Below are 22,107 nucleotides of genomic sequence, written 5' to 3' on the forward strand. Positions count from 1 at the left end.
CTGCTCTCTGTCATACTGTAATACTAGCAGGAGAGTGTACTGAATAGGATCAGGAGATGGCTATGTGTCTGCCTGCTCTCTGTCATACTGTAATACTAGCAGGAGAGGGTACTATATAGGATCAGGAGATGGCTATGTGTCTGCCTGCTCTCTGTCATACTGTAATACTAGCAGGAGAGTGTACTGTATAGGATCAGGAGGTGGCTATGTGTCTGCCTGCTCTCTGTCATACTGTAATGCTGGCAGGAGAGTGTACTGTATAGGATCAGGAGATGGCTGTGTGTCTGCCTGCTCTCTGTCATACTGTAATGCTAGCAGGAGAGGGTACTGTATAGGATCAGGAGATGGCTACATGTCTGCCTGCTCTCTGTCATACTGTAATGCTAGCAGGAGAGTGTACTGTATAGGATCAGGAGATGGTATGTGTCTGCCTGCTCTCTGTCATACTGTAATACTAGCAGGAGAGTGTACTGTATAGGATCAGGAGGTGGCTATGTGTCTGCCTGCTCTCTGTCATACTGTAATACTAGCAGGAGAGTGTACTGTATAGGATCAGGAGATGGCTGTGTCTGCCTGCTCTCTGTCATACTGTAATACTAGCAGGAGAGTATACTGTATAGGATCAGGAGATGGCTATGTGTCTGCCTGCTCTCTGTCATACTGTAATACTAGCAGGAGAGTGTACTGTATAGAATCAGGAGATCACTAGCTGTACTGTATAGGGTCAGGAGATCACTAGCTGTACTGTATAGGATCAGGAGATGGTATGTGTCTGCCTGCTCTCTGTCATACTGTAATACTAGCAGGAGAGTGTACTGTATAGGATCAGGAGATGGCTATGTGTCTGCCTGCTCTCTGTCATACTATAATACTAGCAGGAGAGTGTACTGTATAGGATCAGGAGATGGTATGTGTCTGCCTGCTCTCTGTCATACTGTAATACTAGCAGGAGAGTGTACTGTATAGGATCAGGAGATGGCTATGTGTCTGCCTGCTCTCTGTCATACTGTAATACTAGCAGGAGAGTGTACTGTATAGGATCAGGAGATGGCTATGTGTCTGCCTGCTCTCTGTCATACTGTAATACTAGCAGGAGAGTGTACTGTATAGAATCAGGAGATCACTAGCTGTACTGTATAGGGTCAGGAGATCACTAGCTGTACTGTATAGGATCAGGAGATGGCTGTGTCTGCCTGCTCTCTGTCATACTGTAATACTAGCAGGAGAGTGTACTGTATAGGATCAGGAGATGGCTATGTGTCTGCCTGCTCTCTGTCATACTGTAATACTAGCAGGAGAGTGTACTGTATAGGATCAGGAGATGGCTATGTGTCTGCCTGCTCTCTGTCATACTGTAATACTAGCAGGAGAGTGTACTGTATAGGATCAGGAGGTGGCTATGTGTCTGCCTGCTCTCTGTCATACTGTAATACTAGCAGGAGAGGGTACTGTATAGGATCAGGAGATGGCTATGTGTCTGCCTGCTCTCTGTCATACTGTAATACTAGCAGGAGAGTGTACTGTATAGGATCAGGAGGTGGCTATGTGTCTGCCTGCTCTCTGTCATACTGTAATACTAGCAGGAGAGTGTACTGTATAGGATCAGGAGATGGCTATGTGTCTGCCTGCTCTCTGTCATACTGTAATACTAGCAGGAGAGTGTACTGAATAGAATCAGGAGATGGCTATGTGTCTGCCTGCTCTCTGTCATACTGTAATACTAGCAGGAGAGTGTACTGTATAGGATCAGGAGATGGCTATGTGTCTGCCTGCTCTCTGTCATACTGTAATACTAGCAGGAGAGTGTACTGTATAGGATCAGGAGATGGCTATGTGTCTGCCTGCTCTCTGTCATACTGTAATACTAGCAGGAGAGTGTACTGTATAGGATCAGGAGATGGCTGTGTCTGCCTGCTCTCTGTCATACTGTAATACTAGCAGGAGAGTGTACTGTATAGAATCAGGAGATCACTAGCTGTACTGTATAGGTTCAGGAGATCACTAGCTGTACTGTATAGGGTCAGGAGATCACTAGCTGTACTGTATAGGGTCAGGAGATGGCTGTGTCTGCCTGCTCTCTGTCATACTGTAATGCTAGCAGGAGAGTGTACTGTATAGGATCAGGAGATGGCTATGTGTCTGCCTGCTCTCTGTCATACTGTAATACTAGCAGGAGAGTGTACTGTATAGGATCAGGAGATGGCTATGTGTCTGCCTGCTCTCTGTCATACTGTAATACTAGCAGGAGAGTGTACTGTATAGGATCAGGAGGTGGCTATGTGTCTGCTTGCTCTCTGTCATACTGTAATACTAGCAGGATAGTGTACTGTATGGGATCAGGAGATGGCTATGTGTCTGCCTTCTCTCTGTCATACTGTAATACTAGCAGGAGAGTGTACTGTATAGGATCAGGAGATGGTATGTGTCTGCCTGCTCTCTGTCATACTGTAATGCTAGCAGGAGAGTGTACTGTATAGGATCAGGAGATGGCTATGTGTCTGCCTGCTCTCTGTCATACTGTAATACTAGCAGGAGAGTGTACTGTATAGGATCAGGAGATGGCTACGTGTCTGCCTGCTCTCTGTCATACTGTAATACTAGCAGGAGAGTGTACTGAATAGGATCAGGAGATGGCTGTGTCTGCCTGCTCTCTGTCATACTGTAATACTAGCAGGAGAGTGTACTGTATAGGATCAGGAGATGGCTATGTGTCTGCCTGCTCTCTGTCATACTGTAATACTAGCAGGAGAGTGTACTGTATAGGATCAGGAGATGGCTATGTGTCTGCCTGCTCTCTGTCATACTGTAATATTAGCAGGAGAGTGTACTGTATAGGATCAGGAGATGGCTATGTGTCTGCCTGCTCTCTGTCATACTGTAATACTAGCAGGAGAGTGTACTGTATAGAATCAGGAGATCACTAGCTGTACTGTATAGGGTCAGGAGATCACTAGCTGTACTGTATAGGATCAGGAGATGGCTGTGTCTGCCTGCTCTCTGTCATACTGTAATACTAGCAGGAGAGTGTACTGTATAGGATCAGGAGGTGGCTATGTGTCTGCCTGCTCTCTGTCATACTGTAATACTAGCAGGAGAGTGTACTGTATAGGATCAGGAGATGGCTATGTGTCTACCTGCTCTCTGTCATACTGTAATACTAGCAGGAGAGTGTACTGTATAGGATCAGGAGGTGGCTATGTGTCTGCCTGCTCTCTGTCATACTGTAATACTAGCAGGAGAGTGTACTGTATAGGATCAGGAGATGGCTATGTGTCTACCTGCTCTCTGTCATACTGTAATACTAGCAGGAGAGTGTACTGTATAGGATCAGGAGATGGCTATGTGTCTGCCTGCTCTCTGTCATACTGTAATACTAGCAGGAGAGTGTACTGTATAGGATCAGGAGATGGCTGTGTCTGCCTGCTCTCTGTCATACTGTAATACTAGCAGGAGAGTGTACTGTATAGGATCAGGAGATGGCTATGTGTCTGCCTGCTCTCTGTCATACTGTAATACTAGCAGGAGAGTGTACTGTATAGGATCAGGAGATGGTATGTGTCTGCCTGCTCTCTGTCATACTGTAATGCTGGCAGGATAGTGTACTGTATAGGATCAGGAGATGGTATGTGTCTGCCTGCTCTCTGTCATACTGTAATGCTGGCAGGAGAGTGTACTGTATAGGATCAGGAGGTGGCTATGTGTCTGCCTGCTCTCTGTCATACTGTAATACTAGCAGGAGAGTGTACTGTATAGAATCAGGAGATCACTAGCTGTACTGTATAGGGTCAGGAGATCACTAGCTGTACTGTATAGGGTCAGGAGATCACTAGCTGTACTGTATAGGGTCAGGAGATGGCTGTGTCTGCCTGTCTGTCATACTGTAATACTAGCAGGAGAGTGTACTGTATAGGATCAGGAGATGGCTGTGTCTGCCTGCTCTCTGTCATACTGTAATACTAGCAGGAGAGTGTACTGTATAGGATCAGGAGATGGCTATGTGTCTGCCTGTCTCTGTCATACTGTAATACTAGCAGGATAGTGTACTGTATAGGATCAGGAGGTGGCTATGTGTCTGCTTGCTCTCTGTCATACTGTAATACTAGCAGGAGAGTGTACTGTATAGGATCAGGAGATGGTATGTGTCTGCCTGCTCTCTGTCATACTGTAATGCTAGCAGGAGAGTGTACTGTATAGGATCAGGAGATGGCTGTGTCTGCCTGCTCTCTGTCATACTGTAATGCTAGCAGGAGAGTGTACTGTATAGGATCAGGAGATGGCTATGTGTCTGCCTGCTCTCTGTCATACTGTAATACTAGCAGGAGAGTGTACTGTATAGGATCAGGAGATGGCTACGTGTCTGCCTGCTCTCTGTCATACTGTAATACTAGCAGGAGAGTGTACTGAATAGGATCAGGAGATGGCTATGTGTCTGCCTGCTCTCTGTCATACTGTAATACTAGCAGGAGAGTGTACTGAATAGGATCAGGAGATGGCTATGTGTCTGCCTGCTCTCTGTCATACTGTAATACTAGCAGGAGAGGGTACTGTATAGGATCAGGAGATGGCTATGTGTCTGCCTGCTCTCTGTCATACTGTAATACTAGCAGGAGAGTGTACTGTATAGGATCAGGAGGTGGCTATGTGTCTGCCTGCTCTCTGTCATACTGTAATGCTGGCAGGAGAGTGTACTGTATAGGATCAGGAGATGGCTGTGTGTCTGCCTGCTCTCTGTCATACTGTAATGCTAGCAGGAGAGGGTACTGTATAGGATCAGGAGATGGCTACATGTCTGCCTGCTCTCTGTCATACTGTAATGCTAGCAGGAGAGTGTACTGTATAGGATCAGGAGATGGTATGTGTCTGCCTGCTCTCTGTCATACTGTAATACTAGCAGGAGAGTGTACTGTATAGGATCAGGAGGTGGCTATGTGTCTGCCTGCTCTCTGTCATACTGTAATACTAGCAGGAGAGTGTACTGTATAGGATCAGGAGATGGCTGTGTCTGCCTGCTCTCTGTCATACTGTAATACTAGCAGGAGAGTATACTGTATAGGATCAGGAGATGGCTATGTGTCTGCCTGCTCTCTGTCATACTGTAATACTAGCAGGAGAGTGTACTGTATAGAATCAGGAGATCACTAGCTGTACTGTATAGGGTCAGGAGATCACTAGCTGTACTGTATAGGGTCAGGAGATCACTAGCTGTACTGTATAGGATCAGGAGATGGTATGTGTCTGCCTGCTCTCTGTCATACTGTAATGCTAGCAGGAGAGTGTACTGTATAGGATCAGGAGATGGCTATGTGTCTGCCTGCTCTCTGACATACTGTAATACTAGCAGGAGAGTGTACTGTATAGGATCAGGAGATGGCTATGTGTCTGCCTGCTCTCTGTCATACTGTAATACTAGCAGGAGAGGGTACTGTATAGGATCAGGAGATGGCTATGTGTCTGCTTGCTCTCTGTCATACTGTAATACTAGCAGGAGAGTGTACTGTATAGGATCTGGAGATGGCTACACGTCTGCCTGCTCTCTGTCATACTGTAATGCTGGCAGGAGAGTGTACTGTATAGGATCAGGAGATGGCTGTGTCTGCCTGCTCTCTGTCATACTGTAATGCTGGCAGGAGAGTGTACTGTATAGGATCAGGAGGTGGCTATGTGTCTGCCTGCTCTCTGTCATACTGTAATACTAGCAGGAGAGTGTACTGTATAGGATCAAGAGATGGCTATGTGTCTGCCTGCTCTCTGTCATACTGTAATGCTAGCAGGAGAGTGTACTGTATAGGATCAGGAGATGGCTGCGTGTCTGCCTGCTCTCTGTCATACTGTAATACTAGCAGGAGAGTGTACTGTATAGGATCAGGAGATGGCTGTGTCTGCCTGCTCTCTGTCATACTGTAATACTAGCAGGAGAGTGTACTGTATAGGATCAGGAGATGGCTGTGTCTGCCTGCTCTCTGTCATACTGTAATACTAGCAGGAGAGTGTACTGTATAGGATCTGGAGATGGCTACACGTCTGCCTGCTCTGTCATACTGTAATACTAGCATGAAAGTGTACTGTATAGGATCAGGAGATGGCTACACGTCTGCCTGCTCTCTGTCATACTGTAATGCTGGCAGGAGAGTGTACTGTATAGGATCAGGAGGTGGCTATGTGTCTGCCTGCTCTCTGTCATACTGTAATGCTGGCAGGAGAGTGTACTGTATAGGATCAGGAGATGGCTGTGTGTCTGCCTGCTCTCTGTCATACTGTAATGCTAGCAGGAGAGGGTACTGTATAGGATCAGGAGATGGCTACATGTCTGCCTGCTCTCTGTCATACTGTAATACTAGCAGGAGAGTGTACTGTATAGGATCAGGAGATGGCTATGTGTCTGCCTGCTCTCTGTCATACTGTAATACTAGCAGGAGAGTGTACTGTATAGGATCAGGAGATGGCTATGTGTCTGCCTGCTCTCTGTCATACTGTAATACTAGCAGGAGAGTGTACTGTATAGGATCAGGAGATGGCTACATGTCTGCCTGCTCTCTGTCATACTGTAATGCTAGCAGGAGAGTGTACTGTATAGGATCAGGAGATGGTATGTGTCTGCCTGCTCTCTGTCATACTGTAATGCTAGCAGGAGAGTGTACTGTATAGGATCAGGAGATGGCTGTGTCTGCCTGCTCTCTGTCATACTGTAATACTAGCAGGAGAGTATACTGTATAGGATCAGGAGATGGCTATGTGTCTGCCTGCTCTCTGTCATACTGTAATACTAGCAGGAGAGTGTACTGTATAGAATCAGGAGATCACTAGCTGTACTGTATAGGGTCAGGAGATCACTAGCTGTACTGTATAGGATCAGGAGATGGTATGTGTCTGCCTGCTCTCTGTCATACTGTAATACTAGCAGGAGAGTGTACTGAATAGGATCAGGAGATGGCTGTGTCTGCCTGCTCTCTGTCATACTGTAATACTAGCAGGAGAGGGTACTGTATAGGATCAGGAGATGGCTATGTGTCTGCCTGCTCTCTGTCATACTGTAATACTAGCAGGAGAGGGTACTGTATAGGATCAGGAGATGGTATGTGTCTGCCTGCTCTCTGTCATACTGTAATACTAGCAGGAGAGTGTACTGTATAGGATCAGGAGGTGGCTATGTGTCTGCCTGCTCTCTGTCATACTGTAATACTAGCAGGAGAGTGTACTGTATAGGATCTGGAGATGGCTGTGTCTGCCTGCTCTCTGTCATACTGTAATGCTGGCAGGAGAGTGTACTGTATAGGATCAGGAGATGGTATGTGTCTGCCTGCTCTCTGTCATACTGTAATGCTGGCAGGAGAGTGTACTGTATAGGATCAGGAGATGGCTGTGTCTGCCTGCTCTCTGTCATACTGTAATGCTGGCAGGAGAGTGTACTGTATAGGATCAGGAGGTGGCTATGTGTCTGCCTGCTCTCTGTCATACTGTAATACTAGCAGGAGAGTGTACTGTATAGGATCAAGAGATGGCTATGTGTCTGCCTGCTCTCTGTCATACTGTAATGCTAGCAGGAGAGTGTACTGTATAGGATCAGGAGATGGCTGCGTGTCTGCCTGCTCTCTGTCATACTGTAATACTAGCAGGAGAGTGTACTGTATAGGATCAGGAGATGGCTGTGTCTGCCTGCTCTCTGTCATACTGTAATACTAGCAGGAGAGTGTACTGTATAGGATCAGGAGATGGCTATGTGTCTGCCTGCTCTCTGTCATACTGTAATGCTAGCAGGAGAGTGTAGTGTATAGGATCAGGAGATGGCTGCGTGTCTGCCTGCTCTCTGTCATACTGTAATACTAGCAGGAGAGTGTACTGTATAGGATCATGAGATGGCTGTGTCTGCCTGCTCTCTGTCATACTGTAATACTAGCAGGAGAGTGTACTGTATAGGATCAGGAGATGGCTATGTGTCTGCCTGCTCTCTGTCATACTGTAATACTAGCAGGAGAGTGTACTGTATAGGATCAGGAGATGGCTACACGTCTGCCTGCTCTCTGTCATACTGTAATGCTGGCAGGAGAGTGTACTGTATAGGATCAGGAGATCACTAGCTGTACTGTATAGGGTCAGGAGATCACTAGCTGTACTAGGGTCAGGAGATCACTAGCTGTACTGTATAGGATCAGGAGATCACTAGCTGTACTGTATAGGGGGAATGATGAGATCACTAGCTGTACTGTATAGGGGGAATGATGAGATCACTAGCTGTACTGTATAGGGTCAGGAGATCACTAGCTGTACTGTATAGGGTCAGGAGAGCACTAGCTGTACTGTATAGGGTCAGGAGATCACTAGCTGTACTGTATAGGATCAGGAGATCACTAGCTGTACTGTATAGGGTCAGGAGATCACTAGCTGTACTGTATAGGGTCAGGAGATCACTAGCTGTACTGTATAGGGTCAGGAGATCACTAGCTGTACTGTATAGGGTCAGGAGATCTCTAGCTGTACTGTATAGGATCAGGAGATCACTAGCTGTACTGTATAGGGTCAGGAGATCACTAGCTGTACTGTATAGGATCAGGAGATCACTAGCTGTACTGTATAGGGTCAGGAGATCACTAGCTGTACTGTATAGGATCAGGAGATCACTTGCTATACTGGATAGGGGGAATGAGGAGATCTCTCTCTCTGTGCCTCCGGATGAATTTATTTAGGTTTTCCTCCTGACACTCCAATCTCTTCCGTGGGTCAGCAGCCGCCATCTTTTTGGCTTAATTTATAGAAAACCGCTATTTTCCTGTCATTGTAATGCCAGCCTCGCCCATTGTTTCTTTCTCTGTGCCACTTATTTGTTGCCATCTTTTCCCCAGCAGATGATGAAGTATGTAGTGAGGCTGACGTAGCGCCACCCTGTCACTTTGTTCCTCCGTCCGGCTCCGTTATATATACTGTATTCCCAGACGGTACTCCTGCCCCACAAGGGACTGTAATATATGGAGCTCCACCAGCCTCTGCCGGCAGGCCGCTGGCTCCAGGAAGTGTTATATATGGACCCCCACCTATGGGGACTCAGTACGTCTATGGGCCTCCACCACCTCAGTTCACTCTTCCTGTCATTCCTGCCGGTGTGCTTCACTGCAACGTATCTGCGCACCACAATCTGGTAGGTTCTGGGCCTGGCGCATGTTTATCTGTACAGTGTGTGTACGGACCTGGCGCATGTTTATCTGTACAGTGTGTGTACGGGCCTGCTGGCGCATGTTTATCTGTACAGTGTGTGTACGGGCCTGCTGGCGCATGTTTATCTGTACAGTGTGTGTACGGACCTGGCGCATGTTTATCTGTACAGTGTGCGGGCCTGCTGGCGCATGTTTATCTGTACAGTGTGTGTACGGGCCTGCTGGCGCATGTTTATCTGTACAGTGTGTGTGCGGGCCTGCTGGCGCATGTTTATCTGTACAGTATGTGTACGGGCCTGGCGCATGTTTATCTGTGCTGTATGTGTATGGGCCTGGCGCATGTTTATCTGTACAGTATGTGTATGGGCCTGGCGCATGTTTATCTGTGCTATATGTGTATGGGCCTGGCGCATGTTTATCTGTGCTGTATGTGTATGGGCCTGGCGCATGTTTATCTGTACAGTATGTGCGGCTTATGGGTGAGGAATTGTACATCACTACAACTCACAGAAATATTGCATTTCTGCTATTACATTTGAAAATGTAGCAACATTGCTTGTGCATCTGTAAGGGGCATATACTGTGCGTGTCCTTTATGTTCCCCCAAGTACATGTTCTACTGTTAATTCTATATACATTTTCTTTGTATATCAATGTGACACTTTTAGTTTACATCGAGCAACAGTAAATTAAAATATAATAAGTAAAATTATTACACACTGCAGGTGTACTATGAAGTTTGGTTACTATTAATTACTCTTATGAACTGATTACTACTTCAAACTCCTCAGTGCTCTGTGTAACTGATGCTTAACAATACTGAGCTATGCCTATCCTTATCTCATGTGCTACTACAATAACGGGCTATGCCTATCCTTATCTCATGTGCTACTACAATAACGGGCTATGCCTATCCTTATCTCATGTGCTACTACAATAACGGGCTATGCCTATCCTTATCTCATGTGCTACTACAATAACGGGCTATGCCTATCCTTATCTCATGTGCTACTACAATAACGGGCTATGCCTATCCTTATCTCATGTGCTACTACAATAACGGGCTATGCCTATCCTTAACTCATGTGTTACTACAATACTGAGCTATGCCTATCCTTATCTCATGTTCTACTACAATAACGGGCTATGCCTATCCTTATCTCATGTGGTACTACAATAACAAGCTATGCCTATCCTTATCTCATGTGCTACTACAATAACGGGCTATGCCTATCCTTATCTCATGTGCTACTATAATACTGAGCTATGTCTATCCTTATCTCATGTGCTACTACAATAACGGGCTATGCCTATCCTTATCTCATGTGCTACTACAATACTGAGCTATGCCTATCCTTATCTCATGTGATACTACAATACTGAGCTATGCCTATCCTTATCTCATGTGGTACTACAATAACGGGCTATGCCTATCCTTATCTCATGTGCTACTACAATAACGGGCTATGCCTATCCTTATCTCATGTGCTACTATAATACTGAGCTATGCCTATCCTTATCTCATGTGCTACTACAATACTGAGCTATGCCTATCCTTATCTCATGTGCTACTACAATACTGAGCTATGCCTATCCTTATCTCATGTGCTACTACAATACTGAGCTATGCCTATCCTTATCTCATGTGCTACTACAATAACGGGCTATGCCTATCCTTATCTCATGTGCTACTACAATACTGAGCTATGCCTATCCTTATCTCATGTGCTACTACAATAACGGGCTATGCCTTTCCTTATCTCATGTGCTACTACAATACTGAGCTATGCCTATCCTTATCTCATGTGCTACTACAATAACGGGCTATGCCTATCCTTATCTCATGTGCTACTAGAATACTGAGCTATGCCTATCCTTATCTCATGTGCTACTATAATACTGAGCTATGCCTATCCTTATCTCATGTGCTACTACAATACTGAGCTATGCCTATCCTTATCTCATGTGTTACTACAATACTGAGCTATGCCTATCCTTATCTCATGTGCTACTACAATACTGAGCTATGCCTATCCTTATCTCATGTGCTACTACAATAACGAGCTATGCCTATCCTTATCTCATGTGCTACTACAATAATAAGCTATGCCTATCCTTATCTCATGTGCTACTACAATACAGAGCTATGCCTATCCTTATCTCATGTGCTACTATAATACTGAGCTATGCCTATCCTTATCTCATGTGCTACTACAATAACGGGCTATGCCTATCCTTATCCCATGTGCTACTACAATAACGGGCTATGCCTATCCTTATCTCATGTGCTACTACAATAACGGGCTATGCCTACCCTTATCTCATGTGCTACTACAATAACAAGCTATGCCTATCCTTATCCCATGTGCTACTACAATACTGAGCTATGCCTATCCTTATCCCATGTGCTACTACAATACAGAGCTATGCCTATCCTTATCCCATGTGCTACTACAATACTGAGCTATGCCTATCCTTATCTCATGTGCTACTACAACAACGGGCTATGCCTATCCTTATCTCATGTGCTACTACAATAACGGGCTATACCTATCCTTATCTCATGTGCTACTACAATAACGGGCTATGCCTATCCTTATCTCATGTGCTACTATAATACTGAGCTATGCCTATCCTTATCTCATGTGCTACTACAATAACGGGCTATACCTATCCTTATGTCATGTGCTACTACAATAACGAGCTATACCTATCCTTATCTCATGTGCTACTACAATACTGAGCTATGCCTATCCTTATCTCATGTGCTACTATAATACTGAGCTATGCCTATCCTTATCTCATGTGCTACTACAATAATAAGCTATGCCTATCCTTATCTCATGTGCTACTACAATAACGGGCTATACCTATCCTTATCTCATGTGCTACTACAATACTGAGCTATGCCTATCCTTATATCATGTGCTACTACAATACTGAGCTATGCCTATCCTTATGTCATGTGCTACTACAATACTGAGCTATGCCTATCCTTATCCCATGTGCTACTACAATACTGAGCTATGCCTATCCTTATCTCATGTGCTACTATAATACTGAGCTATGCCTATCCTTATCTCATGTGCTACTACAATAATAAGCTATGCCTATCCTTATCTCATGTGCTACTACAATAACGGGCTATACCTATCCTTATCTCATGTGCTACTACAATACTGAGCTATGCCTATCCTTATGTCATGTGCTACTACAATACTGAGCTATGCCTATCCTTATGTCATGTGCTACTACAATACTGAGCTATGCCTATCCTTATCCCATGTGCTACTACAATACTGAGCTATGCCTATCCTTATCTCATGTGCTACTATAATACTGAGCTATGCCTATCCTTATCTCATGTGCTACTACAATAATAAGCTATGCCTATCCTTATCTCATGTGCTACTACAATAACGGGCTATACCTATCCTTATCTCATGTGCTACTACAATACTGAGCTATGCCTATCCTTATGTCATGTGCTACTACAATACTGAGCTATGCCTATCCTTATGTCATGTGCTACTACAATACTGAGCTATGCCTATCCTTATCCCATGTGCTACTACAATACTGAGCTATGCCTATCCTTATCTCATGTGCTACTATAATACTGAGCTATGCCTATCCTTATCTCATGTGCTACTACAATAATAAGCTATGCCTATCCTTATCTCATGTGCTACTACAATAACGGGCTATACCTATCCTTATGTCATGTGCTACTACAATACTGAGCTATGCCTATCCTTATCCCATGTGCTACTACAATACTGAGCTATGCCTATCCTTATCTCATGTGCTACTACAATAACGGGCTATGCCTATCCTTATCTCATGTGCTACTACAATAACGGGCTATGCCTATCCTTATCTCATGTGCTACTATAATACTGAGCTATGCCTATCCTTATCTCATGTGCTACTACAATACTGAGCTATGCCTATCCTTATCTCATGTGCTACTACAATACTGAGCTATGCCTATCCTTATCTCATGTGCTACTATAATACTGAGCTATGCCTATCCTTATCTCATGTGCTACTACAATAACGGGCTATGCCTATCCTTATCTCATGTGCTACTACAATAACAAGCTATGCCTATCATTATCTCATGTGCTACTACAATAACGGGCTATGCCTAACCTTATCTCATGTGCTACTATAATACTGAGCTATGCCTATCCTTATCTCATGTGCTACTACAATAACGGGCTATGCCTATCCTTATCTCATGTGCTACTATAATACTGAGCTATGCCTATCCTTATCTCATGTGCTACTACAATACTGAGCTATGCCTATCCTTATCACATGTGCTACTACAATACAGAGCTATGCCTATCCTTATCTCATGTGCTACTATAATACTGAGCTATGCCTATCCTTATCACATGTGCTACTACAATACAGAGCTATGCCTATCCTTATCTCATGTGCTACTACAATAATAAGCTATGCCTATCCTTATCTCATGTGCTACTACAATACTGAGCTATGCCTATCCTTATCTCATGTGCTACTACAATAATAAGCTATGCCTATCCTTATCTCATGTGCTACTACAATACTGAGCTATGCCTATCCTTATCTCATGTGCTACTACAATAACGGGCTATGCCTATCCTTATCTCATGTGCTACTACAATAACGGGCTATGCCTATCCTTATCTCATGTGCTACTACAATAACGGGCTATGCCTATCCTTATCTCATGTGCTACTACAATACTGAGCTATGCCTATCCTTATCCCATGTGCTACTACAATACTGAGCTATGCCTATCCTTATCTCTTGTGCTACTACAATACTGAGCTATGCCTATCCTTATCTCATGTGCTACTACAATACAGAGCTATGCCTATCCTTATCTCATGTGCTACTATAATACTGAGCTATGCCTATCCTTATCACATGTGCTACTACAATACAGAGCTATGCCTATCCTTATCTCATGTGCTACTACAATAATAAGCTATGCCTATCCTTATCTCATGTGCTACTACAATACTGAGCTATGCCTATCCTTATCTCATGTGCTACTACAATAATAAGCTATGCCTATCCTTATCTCATGTGCTACTACAATACTGAGCTATGCCTATCCTTATCTCATGTGCTACTACAATAACGGGCTATGCCTATCCTTATCTCATGTGCTACTACAATAACGGGCTATGCCTATCCTTATCTCATGTGCTACTACAATAACTGGCTATGCCTATCCTTATCTCATGTGCTACTACAATACTGAGCTATGCCTATCCTTATCTCATGTGCTACTACAATAACGGGCTATGCCTATCCTTATCTCATGTGCTACTACAATACTGAGCTATGCCTATCCTTATCTCATGTGCTACTACAATACTGAGCTATGCCTATCCTTATCTCATGTGCTACTACAATAATGAGCTATGCCTATCCTTATCTCATGTGCTACTACAATAACGGGCTATGCCTATCCTTAACTCATGTGCTACTACAATAATAAGCTATGCCTATCCTTATCTCATGTGCTACTACAATAACGGGCTATGCCTATCCTTAACTCATGTGCTACTACAATAACGAGCTATACCTATCCTTATCTCATGTGCTACTACAATAACGGGCTATGCCTATCCTTATCTCATGTGCTACTACAATACTGAGCTATGCCTATCCTTATCTCATGTGCTACTACAATAACGAGCTATGCCTATCCTTATCTCATGTGCTACTACAATACTGAGCTATGCCTATCCTTATCTCATGTGCTACTACAATAACGAGCTATGCCTATCCTTATCTCATGTGCTACTACAATAACGAGCTATGCCTATCCTTATCTCATGTGCTACTACAATACTGAGCTATGCCTATCCTTATCTCATGTGCTACTACAATACTGAGCTATGCCTATCCTTATCTCATGTGATACTACAATACTGAGCTATGCCTATCCTTATCTCATGTGCTACTACAATACTGAGCTATGCCTATCCTTATCTCATGTGATACTACAATACTGAGCTATGCCTATCCTTATCTCATGTGATACTACAATACTGAGCTATGCCTATCCTTATCTCATGTGCTACTACAATAACGGGCTATGCCTATCCTTATCTCATGTGCTACTACAATAACGGGCTATACCTATCCTTATCTCATGTGCTACTACAATACTGAGCTATGCCTATCCTTATCTCATGTGATACTACAATACTGAGCTATGCCTATCCTTATCTCATGTGATACTACAATACTGAGCTATGCCTATCCTTATCTCATGTGATACTACAATACTGAGCTATGCCTATCCTTATCTCATGTGCTACTACAATACTGAGCTATGCCTATCCTTATCTCATGTGCTACTACAATAACGGGCTATGCCTATCCTTATCTCATGTGCTACTACAATACTGAGCTATGCCTATCCTTATCTCATGTGCTACTACAATACTGAGCTATGCCTATCCTTATCTCATGTGCTACTACAATACTGAGCTATGCCTATCCTTATCTCATGTGCTACTACAATACTGAGCTATGCCTATCCTTATCTCATGTGCTACTACAATACTGAGCTATGCCTATCCTTATCTCATGTGCTACTACAATACTGAGCTATGCCTATCCTTATCTCATGTGCTACTACAATAATAAGCTATGCCTATCCTTATCTCATGTGCTACTACAATAACGAGCTATGCCTATCCTTATCTCATGTGCTACTACAATAACGGGCTATGCCTATCCTTATCTCATGTGCTACTACAATAACGGGCTATGCCTATCCTTATCTCATGTGCTACTACAATACTGAGCTATGCCTATCCTTATCTCATGTGCTACTACAATAACGGGCTATGCCTATCCTTATCTCATGTGCTACTACAATAACAAGCTATGCCTATCCTTATCTCATGTGCTACTACAATACTGAGCTATGCCTATCCTTATCTCATGTGCTACTACAATAACGGGCTATGCCTATCCTTATCTCATGTGCTACTACAATAAAAAAAATAGGCATATTGCTAACTGTTACACCCTCACAATGTGAGATTCAATTACAAATACGGATTTGCTGGACTTGCGGCAAGGTTGTGTGACTTTCTTACAGTAAGTGCCAGAAGTACATGAAAAAGTGGGAAAACCATCTTGGACACCAAAAATATATATATCTATTTGTTGCATTTCATTTTGTCTTATTTGATTTTTATTTTTATGTTGCATTTTGTCTGATATGTTACCACGTTGCATTTTCTGATTGATATGTCACGTTGCATTTTCTGATTGATATGTCACGTTGTGTTTGTGTGATTGATATGTCACGTTGTGTTTGTGTGATTGATATGTCACGTTGTGTTTGTGTGATATGTCACGTTGTGTTTGTGTGATATGTCACGTTGTCTTTGTGTGATTGATATGTCACGTTGTGTTTGTGTGATTGATGTCACGTTGTGTTTGTGTGATGTCACGTTGTGTTTGTGTGATTGATATGTCACGTTGTGTTTGTGTGATTGATATGTCACGTTGTGTTTGTGTGATATGTCACGTTGCGTTTGTGTGATATGTCACGTTGTCTTTGTGTGATTGATATGTCACGTTGTGTTTGTGTGATTGATGTCACGTTGTGTTTGTGTGATTGATGTCACGTTGTGTTTGTGTAATTGATATGTCACGTTGTGTTTGTGTGATTGATATGTCACGTTGTGTTTGTGTGATTGATATGTCACGTTGTGTTTGTGTGAGCGATATGTCACTTTGTGTTTGTGTGATTGATATGTCACGTTGTGTTTGTGTGAGCGATATGTCACTTTGTGTTTGTCTGAGCGATATGTCACGTTGTGTTTGTGTGATTGATATGTCACTTTGTGTTTCTCTGAGCGATATGTCACGTTGTGTTTGTGTGATTGATATGTCACTTTGTGTTTGTGTGATTGATATGTCACGTTGTGTTTGTGTGAGCGATATGTCACTTTGTGTTTGTCTGAGCGATATGTCACGTTGTGTTTGTGTGATTGATATGTCACGTTGTGTTTGTGTGAGCGATATGTCACTTTGTGTTTGTGTGATTGATATGTCACGTTGTGTTTGTCTGAGCGATATGTCACGTTGTGTTTGTGAGCGATATGTCACGTTGTGTTTGTGTGAGCGATATGTCACGTTGTGTTTGTGTGAGCGATATGTCACGTTGTGTTTGTGTGAGCGATATGTCACGTTGTGTTTGTGTGAGCGATATGTCACGTTGTGTTTGTGTGAGCGATATGTCACGTTGTGTTTGTGTGAGCGATATGTCACGTTGTGTTTGTGTGATTGATATGTCACGTTGTGTTTGTGTGATTGAGATGTCACGTTGTGTTTGTGTGATTGAGATGTCACGTTGTGTTTGTGTGATTGAGATGTCACGTTGTGTTTGTGTGATTGATATGTCACGTTGTGTTTGTGTGATTGATATGTCACGTTGTGTTTGTGTGATTGATATGTCACGTTGTGTTTGAGTGATATGTCACGTTGTGTTTGTGTGATTGATATGTCACGTTGTGTTTGTGTGATTGATATGTCACGTTGTGTTTGTGTGATTGATATGTCACGTTGTGTTTGAGCGATATGTCACGTTGTGTTTGTCTGAGCGATATGTCACGTTGTGTTTGAGCGATATGTCACGTTGTGTTTGTGAGCGATATGTCACGTTGTGTTTGTGAGCGATATGTCACGTTGTGTTTGTGTGATTGATATGTCACGTTGTGTTTGTGTGATTGATGTCACGTTGTTTGTGTGAGCGATATGTCACGTTGTGTTTTACGTGAGCGATATGTCACGTTGTGTTTTACGTGAGCGATATGTCACGTTGTGTTTTACGTGAGCGATATGTCACTTTGTGTTTGTCTGAGCGATATGTCACGTTGTGTTTGTCTGAGCGATATGTCACGTTGTGTTTGTCTGAGCGATATGTCACGTTGTGTTTGTGAGCGATATGTCACGTTGTGTTTGTGAGCGATGTCACGTGTTTGTGTGATTGATATGTCACGTTGTGTTTGTGTGATTGATATGTCACGTTGTTTGTGTGAGCGATATGTCACGTTGTGTTTTACGTGAGCGATATGTCACGTTGTGTTTTACGTGAGCGATATGTCACGTTGTGTTTTACGTGAGCGATATGTCACTTTGTGTTTGTCTGAGCGATATGTCACGTTGTGTTTGAGCGATATGTCACGTTGTGTTTGTGAGCGATATGACACGTTGTGTTTGTGTGAGCGATATGTCACGTTGTGTTTGTGAGCGATGTCACTTTGTGTTTGTGTGATTGATATGTCACGTTGTGTTTGTGTGATTGAGATGTCACGTTCTGTTTGTGTGATTTGAGATGTCACGTTGTGTTTGTGTGATTGAGATGTCACGTTGTGTTTGTGTGATTGAGATGTCACGTTGTGTTTGTGTGATTGATATGTCACGTTGTGTTTGTGTGATTGATATGTCACGTTGTGTTTGTGTGATTGATATGTCACGTTGTGTTTGTGTGATTTGATATGTCACGTTGTGTTTGTGTGATTTGATATGTCACGTTGTGTTTGTGTGATTTGATATGTCACGTTGTGTTTGTGTGATTGATATGTCACGTTGTTTGTGTGATTGATATGTCACGTTGTGTTTGTGTGATTGATATGTCACGTTGTGTTTGTGTGATTGATATGTCACGTTGTGTTTGTGTGATTGATATGTCACGTTGTGTTTGTGTGATTGATATGTCACGTTGTGTTTGTGTGATTGATATGTCACGTTGTGTTTGTGTGATTGATATGTCACGTTGTGTTTGTGTGATTGATATGTCACGTTGTTTGTGTGAGCGATATGTCACGTTGTTTGTGTGAGCGATATGTCACGTTGTGTTTTACGTGAGCGATATGTCACGTTGTGTTTTACGTGAGCGATATGTCACGTTGTGTTTTACGTGAGCGATATGTCACTTTGTGTTTGTCTGAGCGATATGTCACGTTGTGTTTGTCTGAGCGATATGTCACGTTGTGTTTGTGAGCGATATGACACGTGTTTGTGTGAGCGATATGTCACGTTGTGTTTGTGAGCGATGTCACGTTGTGTTTGTGTGATTGATATGTCACGTTGTGTTTGTGTGATTGATATGTCACGTTGTGTTTGTGTGATTGATATGTCACGTTGTGTTTGTGTGATTGATATGTCACGTTGTGTTTGTGTGAGCGATATGTCACGTTGTGTTTGTGTGAGCGATATGTCACGTTGTGTTTGTGTGAGCGATATGTCACGTTGTGTTTGTGTGAGCGATATGTCACTTTGTGTTCGTCTGAGCGATATGTCACGTTGTGTTTGTGAGCGATATGACACGTTGTGTTTGTGTGAGCGATATGTCACGTTGTGTTTGTGAGCGATGTCACATGTTTGTGTGACGATATGTCACGTTGTGTTTGTCTGATATGTCACGTGTTTGTGTGATTGATATGTCACGTTGTTTTCGTGTGATTGATGTCACGTTGTTTTCGTGTGATATATGTCACGTTGTGTTTGTCTGAGCGATATGTCACGTTGTGTTTGTCTGAGCGATATGTCACGTTGTGTTTGTCTGAGCGATATGTCACGTTGTGTTTGTCTGAGCGATATGTCACGTTGTGTTTGTCTGAGCGATATGTCCCTTTGTGTTTGTCTGAGCGATATGTCACGTTGTGTTTGTCTGAGCGATATGTCACGTTGTGTTTTACCTGATTGATCAGTTTTGTGTGAGCGATATTTTGCTGCTATGTCAGAGTAGGTTCTTTGCTTATTAAACATCAAACCTGTTTTTTTAACAGGAAAATGAAATGAATCGTCTTGAAGACATTATTGATCACCTAAAGACTCGTCAGCGAAAAGAGAAGAAGACAAAGGGACGATTAATGGACGACATCGATGACCTGCAACATGAAAGAGAAACTCTGAAGGAAGAGGTCTTACAATTGCGTAAATCTGCCCAGAAGCGCAAGTAAGTAGCACTTCTGGGTAATTATGTGTAACGTCCTGTTTTCCTGCTTTATAACTCCCAGTATCTGATGTTTCCCAGGAACTCGGTGGAAGGACACCTGGACGGCCTCGTTACAGAGCTGGAGCTAGAGAGATCCCTGCAACATCATGATAACATTGAAGACGAGATAGACTGCATTGAGGAGACGCTTTTAAAACGAAGGGCAGAGCTTCGCGAGTCGGATCGGCTGCTGACAGAGGCGGAAAATGAACTGAAGAACACGCATGAAAAAGTGCGTAGATAATGACGCTACCGTGTTCAGGCTGTGACGCCCGTAACGCAATGTGATTTTTATATACAGTTGTGTATACTTATGTACATTTTATTTCCCAGACAATTGATTTGATTGAAAAGTACAATGCAGCCAAGAAACATTTATCCCAGACGGAAAGAGACGCAGAGGAGCTGGAGAGGAGAGCGCAAGAGACAGCCATGAACCTAGTGAGAGCCGACCAACAGTTACGGTATGTCACTTATACTTAATGACTGTCATCGGGATGAATCGGGAGCATTGGGAGTGTGTCTGCCCTCACCAGGGGCCACACCATGGGAGAGGATGTTACTCTTGGCCACAATCGGTGGCTGCAGCATGGAATCTCCGCTATATCCGCAGCTACAGCTGTGCAGCCTAAGGGTGGTGGTGGCTGCAGTATCAGCCAGATCCTGGGGCTGCAGCATGGAATCTCCGCTATATCCGCAGCTACAGCTGTGCAGCCTAAGGGTGGTGGTGGCTGCAGTATCAGCCAGATCCTGGGGTTACAGCATTCAGATCTCTGCTATATCCTCAGCTACAGCTGTGCAGCCTAAGGGTGGTGGTGGCTGCAGTATCAGCCAGATCCTGGGGCTACAGCATTCAGCTCGCCGCTATATCCTCAGCTACAGCTGTGCAGCCTAAGGGTGTGGTGGCAGCAGTATCAGCCAGATCCTGGGGCTACAGCATTCAGATCTCCACTATATCCTCAGCTACAGCTGTGCAGCCTAAGGGTGTGGTGGCAGCGGTATCAGACAGATCCTGGGGCTGCAGCATTCAGATCTCTGCTATATCCTCAGCTACAGCTGTGCAGCCTAAGGGTGTGGTGGCAGCGGTATCAGCCAGATCCTGGGGTTACAGCATTCAGATCTCCGCTATATCCTCAGCTACAGCTGTGCAGCCTAAGGGTGGTGGTGGCAGCAGTATCAGCCAGATCCTGGGGCTACAGCATTCAGCTCGCCGCTATATCCTCAGCTACAGCTGTGCAGCCTAAGGGTGTGGTGGCAGCAGTATCAGCCAGATTATGGGGCTACAGCATTCAGCTCGCCGCTAAATCCTCAGCTACAGCTGTGCAGCCTAAGGGTGGTGGTGGCTGCAGTATCAGCCAGATCCTGGGGCTACAGCATTCAGATCTCTGCTATATCCTCAGCTACAGCTGTGCAGCCTAAGGGTGTGGTGGCAGCAGTATCAGCCAGATCCTGGGGTTACAGCATTCAGCTCGCCGCTATATCCTCAGCTACAGCTGTGCAGCCTAAGGGTGGTGGTGGCAGCAGTATCAGCCAGATCCTGGGGCTACAGCATTCAGATCTCTGCTATATCCTCAGCTACAGCTGTGCAGCCTAAGGGTGTGGTGGCTGCAGTATCAGCCAGATCCTGGGGTTACAGCATTCAGATCTCCACTATATCCTCAGCTACAGCTGTGCAGCCTAAGGGTGGTGGTGGCAGCAGTATCAGCCAGATCCTGGGGCTACAGCATTCAGATCTCCGCTATATCCTCAGCTACAGCTGTGCAGCCTAAGGGTGGTGGTGGCAGCAGTATCAGCCAGATCCTGGGGCTACAGCATTCAGATCTCCGCTATATCCTCAGCTACAGCTGTGCAGCCTAAGGGTGGTGGTGGCAGCAGTATCAGCCAGATCCTGGGGTTACAGCATTCAGATCTCTGCTATATCCTCAG

General features: G+C 44.0%; 1 protein-coding gene across 10 annotated transcripts in view; it reads left to right on the forward strand.

The window, feature by feature from the left end:
* CNTRL (centriolin) overlaps positions 1–22,107 on the forward strand; it is a 107,286-nt gene that overhangs the window by 62,513 nt on the left and 22,666 nt on the right. For 9 of the 10 annotated variants that reach the window (XM_088466117.1, XM_088466120.1, XM_088466115.1 and 6 more), the window contains 4 exons: positions 8,838–9,130; positions 19,973–20,142; positions 20,221–20,413; positions 20,515–20,645. In XM_088466117.1, the coding sequence (XP_088322243.1) occupies positions 8,838–9,130; positions 19,973–20,142; positions 20,221–20,413; positions 20,515–20,645 (787 nt within the window). The remainder of the gene's footprint in view (positions 1–8,837; positions 9,131–19,972; positions 20,143–20,220; positions 20,414–20,514; positions 20,646–22,107) is intronic. The other variant, XM_088466118.1, reaches the window with a different exon arrangement.

The sequence above is a fragment of the Taudactylus pleione genome, unplaced genomic scaffold (genome assembly GCF_031769625.1).
Source record: "Taudactylus pleione unplaced genomic scaffold, aTauple2 ptg002507l, whole genome shotgun sequence".
In the NCBI taxonomy this organism is placed as follows: Eukaryota; Metazoa; Chordata; class Amphibia; order Anura; family Myobatrachidae; genus Taudactylus; species Taudactylus pleione.